Source organism: Sinocyclocheilus grahami, unplaced genomic scaffold, assembly GCF_001515645.1.
Source record: "Sinocyclocheilus grahami isolate Dianchi unplaced genomic scaffold, SAMN03320097.WGS_v1.1 scaffold310.1, whole genome shotgun sequence".
NCBI classification, from domain to species: domain Eukaryota; kingdom Metazoa; phylum Chordata; class Actinopteri; order Cypriniformes; family Cyprinidae; genus Sinocyclocheilus; species Sinocyclocheilus grahami.
Window position 1 is genome coordinate 305031 of NW_015505489.1, and position 8527 is coordinate 313557.

Below are 8527 nucleotides of genomic sequence, written 5' to 3' on the forward strand. Positions count from 1 at the left end.
TACGTTAACAACTCGCATTAATCCAACTCAATAATCATGTATGGGTCTCTGAATCTCAGAATATGTTAACATGGAAGAAACAAATTTTATGCATATCAGTATCTTGTTTTTGACATCGACTGTCTAACTGTCTAACTTTTTCTTGGTCAGTTTGCACTTTTGAATGATATGTATTATATTGACTAACAGGGATGGAGAGGACCTAGACAGTCAGGGTGATGCAAGCAGTCAGCCAGACACCATCTCCATCGCCTCCCGCACCTCCCAGAACACACTGGATAGCGACAAGGTGAGTGTAAAAATCTGTCAACCTTAGTCTAAAAGTGCCATGCTACACCCGGTGTTCAGTTCTGGTGTTTTGGTGGCATGTTTAAGCCTGCAGCATTTTAAGACAATGAAAATTGTTTAATGTCTGTACTGAATGTTTTAGCCTCACTCTAAAATATTTTTTTTTTATACCAAGATTTAAAATGTAGTTTAAAAAACCCTTTGCGCCATCACATTCAAAGACCACTGTAATGAAACTTGTAATAGTATGATCTAAAATCAAGTTCTTAAAGGGATAGTTCACCCAAAAATAAAAATTCTGCCGCAATGTAAACCCATAAGACTTCCCATTCATCTTCATAACACAAATTAAGATATTTTTAATATTCTCTCATATTCTCAAAATCTTCACACAGTAAGTACAAAACAATTGTAAATAAAAAACACCTGGAAGCTCAAAAATACTTGCTTGATTGGTTTGTTCTCACGTGTCAAGTAAGCATTGTTGCTCTTCTGTGTTTACCGTATTTGATGAGCTCTATGTATGTGCAAGGAAGACTTTGACTGCATTTTTTGGGGGGTAAGCGATTTTAGCGCTCATAGAGCACTATGGACATTTGCAATGCCGATAAAGTTTATTAAATCTTCACCAAAACTGGTTCTAATCATCTTCAGTCCAATCTTCACAAAACAAAGTAAATGGATTTCTGATGTTGAAAACTTTGAATGCGCTAGTGACTAACTAGAAGTACTATTTATCTGTACTAGTTATCTTTACTGCAATATCCTGGTGAAACATTACAAGTAGAAATACGTATAGCCTTTAAACAGCATATCCTACAATCTCCCGCGAGGATTCTATGACTAAACAAGTTTACATGCCATGTTTATGTCATCTGTGTGGTTGGCCCCATTATTGCTGCTTGAAGCTGTATTCCATAATTGGCATTTCATATCAGATGGATGAGCATTCATTTGAAGTAGTTCATGGTTGCATCTTGTTCTGATCCAAAGATTTAAAGAACAGAATCTTGTTCGCTCCCCTAAATTTACACTCTTCTTTAGAGATAATACTGAGCTGCTGGAAAATCATTGAAATGTACCTGAGCAAAAAAACATTTGCTTCATTCATCTCTGTCAAGGCTACCTCAGACAAAAGGCTGCGCCACACCGACTTGTGTCCAAGAAACAGGCTAAACCTACAATAAAACTGATTTTAATTATGAATCAAATCTTAAAGAACAGCTGATTCCAGGCATTAGGTTTTAGAGACAAGGGTCACATATGGGTGAATCTTCAAATAGGGCCACTTTCACGACGTAAAATCTTGACAGATGATTTTGGTATAATGTTTGATGGTGGGGATTTTTAATTTGAATGAATGAATGTTTAAAACAATCTCAAATTTGAACCTGTGCGATAACACTTTAACAGTAATAAAGCTACTCATTATCATAAACTTAAAATTAATTGCATCTCTGTCACTATGCAGTTGTGGCAAGAATGACTCATCAGTAGTGAGGTGATAATGAGGGGACATTATTGGGGACATTTTTTGTCAAGTTGTTCGTCAAGTGACATTTATTTATAAAGCGCTTTATGCAATACAGACAGTGGTATGAGTGGTAATGTTGTAAAATTCATAAACTATAAAAACTCAAATTTCAGCTGTAAAGCAACTCTACAGAAGACAATAGTGCCATTATTCAGCTCAATTTATTGCAATGCTGTTTAGTTCAACAGTGTCAATGTTGATTATGAAGTTCAGTTCAGAGGCAATTACTGTTATATAAATCAGTGTCATATAAATTAACTTCATTAACATTTTTGTGAAATTATTATAGGGATGAATGTTAAAAATTTGCAAATAAAGTAAAGTTGTAAAAGTCTTTATAATCTCTTATTTAGATGATTTAGGGTGTTTATTAGAAGCTTTGGTAACACTTTCTATGAAGCCCGTATTTTAATATGTTATAAGAGTATTCTTAAGGCATTATAATGAATGCATAATGTATAATAAAAAACCTTATAATATGTTGTATCATCTCATGAGTAATCATAACAACAGTTTTAATGCATTATAATATTTACTTATTTGTGGTTATAGCTTTTAAGATTATGATGATTTATAATGCAATGAACACAATGCATCCTCTTAACTTACAATAGATTATGTTTCCCATAGTTATAATGTATTATTAGTCTCATATCTTGCCATTGGCAACTTACTTTACTTAAAGCAGACGAAGACCACTTATAGATAACAACAACAACAATATTAATAAAAATAAAAATCATATTTTTCTTAAACAGCCATATCCATCTCAAGATATGAGACTTATAATCCATTATAAATTAAGTGGATTTAACATGGTGTTTATTGCGTGTTATAAATAATCATACTCATAAAAGCTATAACTGCAAATAAGTAAGTTTTACAATGTATTATAATTGTTGTTATGATTATTAATGAGATGAAACAACATGTTTTATGCATTCATTATAATGCCTTAAGAATACCCTTATAATGTGTTTTAAAAATGGGCTTCATAGAAAGTGAAAAAGTGTTACTAAAATTTTTTATGTATACAAACATTTTAGGAAACAGAAAATTTCTCTTAATTGAAGAATCATCCATCCAAGAAGTTTGTGCACAGTGGCGTCCAGTAGTTCCGACGTTCCATTGACCTGATTACCAACAGACTTAATGAAGATTCCTCATTGGGGAACGTTTGTTGCTTCGGTTGCTTTGGATTTAGCAGCACAGATGCTTGTCTTCCCACTCCCAGTCAGAGCTCTCCTCTCACACGCCTTCACACATGTGCGTGTTTTTGTCACCGAAATGTATTGCAAGCCTCCTACAGCAGCACACGTTACTTGCTGATACTCTCCATACTCTCATACACACTTGGACACACCATCTTTATCTTTCTGCCTCCACTTCCATGTCGGTCTCTTCCCTGTCTTGTTGTGACATACACGAACACGTAAAGAGTATCTCGCTCTCACTAAATTCACTCATGTACCCTGACGACCCCTCACAATGACTCACTGTTTTTATCTTAACGCACACAGAGCCCTCTCAGTTCACGGTGAGGTGAAAAGGTGAAGCTCTCAGAAGCAGACGAGTTATTGCACGTCACTTCTAATGAGCATTAATTTGCCTCCTGCTCCTTTAAATCTTGGCACATTGTGTCCGTCTCTGCCTCCTCTCCCTTCCTCCTGCCAGGCGTCACTCCTTCAGACTGATTCCATCTCTGTGGCAATGCGAGGATGTGTCAGCTGCCACTTTACCTCACTGGAGTTCTGAATGCTTGAACGTGAACTGTAGAGGAGATTCATTTTGATAAGACAAGAGGAAAGCAATTTCAGCGCTCTGTCTTCCAGATTGAAGGATATGGCATTGTCGGAAATGTTTTTTTGTTTGTTTTTTTGACCCAGACCATCATTCCATGTGATATTTACTGAGTAAGGACGTATCAGGGGGTGTTGTTTTGGTAGAAACATGGCGTGTAAAGATTCAGGGTCAGTGGCTCACCTTTTGAGCTCGTTGGCAATGCCACATTACCAGTGGGTACGTTCGGGCTGACTTTAGACGTGTTTCTTTTTTTTAATTAGCTCATTTTTGTTGTCTTTATCAAAGATATTTTTTAATGTGACTTTTATGCCTTCCTTCACAGTTGTCTAGTGGCTCAGAGTTGACGGTGGTCATCCACGACTTCATGGCCAGTAATGGATCGGAGTTGACTGTACGCAGAGGTCAGACGGTGGAGCTGGTAGAAAGGCCCCAAGACAAGCCCGACTGGTGTCTGGTTCGCACCACTGACCGTTCACCTGCCCAGGAGGGCCTGGTTCCCAGCTCTATGCTTTGCATCGCCCATTCCCGAAGTAGTATGGAGATGGAGGGCATTTTCAACCATAAAGGTAAGATAGAGAGTTTCTTGTTTCCTGCAGATTGGGTTGGGTTAGATTTGTTTTGGACTGGATGTACTTAAAAGTTTAGGCTTTTTGAATGTTTATGCTGGTCCTTCTTAGATATGGGGTCAGATCAAGATGGGTCCAGGATTTAGAATGGTGTTTATTTAGGTTTACACTTCACAGAGACTGCACAACTTGTATTTGTCAGTGTGTTGAGTTTGTGAGGTCCTTAAAATCTGGAATAGCGTTTGATGTTCCTCTCCAGTCATGGGAAGAGCTTCTGTGTAAATGCTTGAGGGATTACTCAAAGACACGCCTACACACTCGTCTGGGGTTTCCGGCTGGTCCTTTGTGTAAGACTTATTAGGTAACCACCTTTGACTTGATAAGGATTTCAGCTTTTTAATGGATCTGTTTTGGTAGCATTTTAAAAATCTAATTTACCTCATGGATTGGTTTTTAATTATATTAATTCAAAAAAATATTATGGATACAGACTTCTAGCTGTGTGCAAGCCTAAACATAAAATACACAAACCAACATTAAATCGGATTATCCTAATGTGGTTGCCAGATATTGTGTGTTTTCGTTCAGGTGGGATGAATGAAAGCTGTGTACAGGTGTGTGTATCTGCTCTTGACTCACCCTGAACCCAAATAAAATTTTAGTTGCAGTCCAGCTTTGCTCTTGATTGTTAGGGTTGAAGTGTGTTAAGCATGCAGTAACCATGGTGATGGGCTGTGTCAGGTGATGAACAGGGTTGCCAGGCTGCAGGGGATTTCCCTGCTAAGACCGCATCCATGTACACAGGACAGTTAATGTGATTTTGGTCATGCGATTCAAATCAGCCATTTTGTAAACAATAATACATATACTACCAAAAGTTTGGGGTCAGCATTTCTTTTTGAAAGAAATTAGTACTTTTATTATTTATTATTTATTATTATTTTAAAGTTATTTTAAATTGTAATATTATTTCACGATATTGCCGTTTTTGCTGTATTTATTATCAAATAAAAGAATCAAATAAATGTATTATAAAAATAAATGTAGTACATTGTATGTCATTTATTATCATAATAAAATACTTTTGAATAGGGGTGTAACGGTTCACAAAATTCACGGTTCGGTTCGATACGACACAGCGGTTCCGGCTGGTCCTTTGTGTAAGACTTATTAGGTAACCACCTTTGACTTGATAAGGATTTCAGCTTTTTAATGGATCTGTTTTGGTAGCATTTTAAAAATCTAATTTACCTCATGGATTGGTTTTTAATTATATTAATTCAAAAAAATATTATGGATACAGACTTCTAGCTGTGTGCAAGCCTAAACATAAAATACACAAACCATATACATACTACTATATATATACATACTAGGGGTGTAACGGTTTGGTTAACGGTTTCACAAAATTCGCGGTTCGGTTCGATACGACACAGCGGTGTCACGGTTCGGTACGTTTTCGATACAGCAAAAACAAAGAAATGCCAGTGAAATTTCCTTGATTTTTACAGTTTTTTTATTTATTAAAACTAACATAAAGTATGATCTTAAAAATGTGGAAGGCCTTTTGACCTTTGCCGTTTATCTAGACATAATTACTGATTATAATGACTTATACTGTCTTTTTACGCGTTGCATCGCGCTGCTTAAAAAAAAAACGTCTGCATTTGTGATCGGAGAAATGACAAACTACAAGCGCTAGTCTACACTGTTCAAATCGTCAGCTTTAAATATGAAAACGTAACGTTACTTACAGTCTGTGAGTCACAACAGCCGGCATTGTAGTCTACTCTACCAGGATCAGGAAACGTCCTCCATAAAATGTGCTGCACACATCTGAATATTTGGGTTGAAGTGTTCTGTAACAGTGTTGTAAATACAACTTAACCACTGATTTCTAGTTGTGTCCTCTTTTGGAAGGCCAAACTAAGTAGTTTCGCTTTCACAACGAAACACACAGCGTCACACACGGTGGGCTTGAGTGAGGAGCGGCCGGTGGGCTTGCGGCAACCACATGTGACGACCCCGGGCTGGACTCCGCTTCATCCACGGTGAAAGCCGATCTGGCGATCCACAGCTTGATGTATTTCCGCAGCGACCAGCACAGATCAGCTCTAGGCATGACGATGTGGATATCGTCCTCTTTTGGAAGGCCAAACAAAGTAGTTTCACTTTCACAACGAAACACACAGCGTCTTCACGACATGGCGGCAGCAACAATACTACAGCGAGAATAAAAGTTACGCCTTCTTTCTTTGCGTGAACATTATGCAAATCTTCCCACATCGTGATGTAGATATGTGGGGGCATGTTAGAACGAGCCGTTTTAGGTAGGCGTGGTTAACTCTTAGCTTTTATAAAGAATATCTCTTTGGATTTGAGACTTTAGTCTTTGCAACTTTACAGATCTTCTTTATGCACCAAGAGCTTGTAACACTCCAAAGAGAAAGAAAAAATTGAAATCGCATCATATGACCCCTTTAAACTTTGTGTAAGTTATTTGTTATTTTATATTAGGCCTATAGCATTGTGTATTTGTATTCGTTTGGTTAATAAATTAAACATTCTATGTTTAATGTGAGTTTGTCGTACTGTTTTGTTGTTGTCCATTTAATCAATTGATGCCGAATTGACACTAATTAAAAGTGAAAGTAAAATGCGCACAGGCATTTACAAGCCATTTAAAAGTGAATAAAATAAAACTATAATGAACTACCTCACCGTCACAACCTGGAGTACATTATATTTCACACACTTTAAGCTCTTTTATTTTCCAAATGTAATAGGATTACTCCAACGAATCGCTCGGTTTGTAATGCGTACCGAACCGAAAGCCTCGTACCGAAAGGTTCAATACGAATACGTGTATCGTTACACCCCTACTTTTGAAGCATGTGTAACAATTGTAATGTGACCTATTTCAGAAAGAAGATGATTATTTGGCAGAAAATAATTTAGACAAGATTTGATTTTATCTGTTGAGAGATAGCTGGATGGTTGGCTGTTAAATGTTTTTATTATTTTATTTTATTTTATTTACATGTGACTTTGGTTATAGCGCAACGGTAGAAACAGTGGAAAGGTTGTTTTTCTATTACAATATTCTGTCTACAAAAATGTATAGTAAAAATATTCTATACTAAAAATGTATATGGTCCATTTTAATTTCATATTGTATTTAAAGTTGTAATGATATTCTAGGACTGAAATACAGTTTTGTGTATGAAAACATCTAGGATGCGTCAGCATAAATTCATTTAGGAACTTTCTTATTGTTAACATGTATTTGAGGATTTAATTTGGCTGTAGTAAGTTCTAGTACTACATTAGTCCACCAGTTCCTCATTATCAAAGGTGTGTAACTTGGAATTCATGGTGGTTAGTCGCTGCTTTTGAAAACGCTGAATGGACCATGATTTGTGACAAAGACATGATTACAAAGGAAAAGCATGTGGTAAATCTAAGAGCGTCACCAGGCAAAGATTTTTGAGGTCACCCACACAAGGATGACTGGGCAGCATCTGAGAGAAAATCATTAGTGTGTGCAGGGTGTGGTGTTCAGTTTGGGGAATTCTGGGAAGTTACTGAAACTTATTTTTAACTCATGATGTAGTTAGAAAATGTTAGAAAATATTGTCCTAAAAGGTATCTGCTGTAGCCTATCTGTTTGTCTGTCTGTCTATTAAAGAGATAATCAATGAAAAGCTTGTAAAGTAATATAACAGTCATATTTTTTTTTTTTTTATGGACTGATATACTATAAAATGTAAATGTAATGAGAATCTGGTCTAAAATGTGTGGACAAGATGAAATACAAAATGTCATGAAAAAAAGTTTTTATGGTCATAGCAATAGGTTTACTTCTCTATATGCAAATTATATGCAATATGACCTGCTTATAGTCTTTGAGATTTTCCGCAAATTAGAAAACTAGTAAATAATCTGAAACTGTCTAATTGTGAGAAGACTTGTAACTCTGGCTCTTTCAGAATCACATCGTTCATATTAAAGAATTGTAGGTTCACATAAAAGAATCTAAAATATCTGTAACAGCATTATTTTTTGAGATTTTAATAATCTAATTGGGTGAATCTCGCATAGCCAACCTGTCAAGACTCCTATCATATTGCCCCCAAGATCATGTGAAACTTGGAAAACCACAGGGAATTTTAAAAATGTGTTTTCCTGGGAAAGTCATTGAAATATATAAATACAAAAAAGAATAATTTACAGTGACGTAGGAAATACATAATTTTCCACATACTGTACATTATTGTTTCTCCTCTATGCCCCGCCTTTCTGAAACGCGTTGATTTTTACAAAGCTCATCGGTCTG

At 36.2% G+C, this 8527-nt stretch overlaps 1 protein-coding gene across 1 annotated transcript in view; it reads left to right on the forward strand.

Annotated features, from left to right (window-relative positions):
- triob (trio Rho guanine nucleotide exchange factor b) overlaps positions 1–8527 on the forward strand; it is a 190259-nt gene that overhangs the window by 149510 nt on the left and 32222 nt on the right. The window contains exons 34-36 of the mRNA XM_016293909.1: positions 190–289; positions 3948–4191; positions 4884–4890. Coding sequence (XP_016149395.1) covers positions 190–289; positions 3948–4191; positions 4884–4890 — 351 coding nt within the window. The remainder of the gene's footprint in view (positions 1–189; positions 290–3947; positions 4192–4883; positions 4891–8527) is intronic.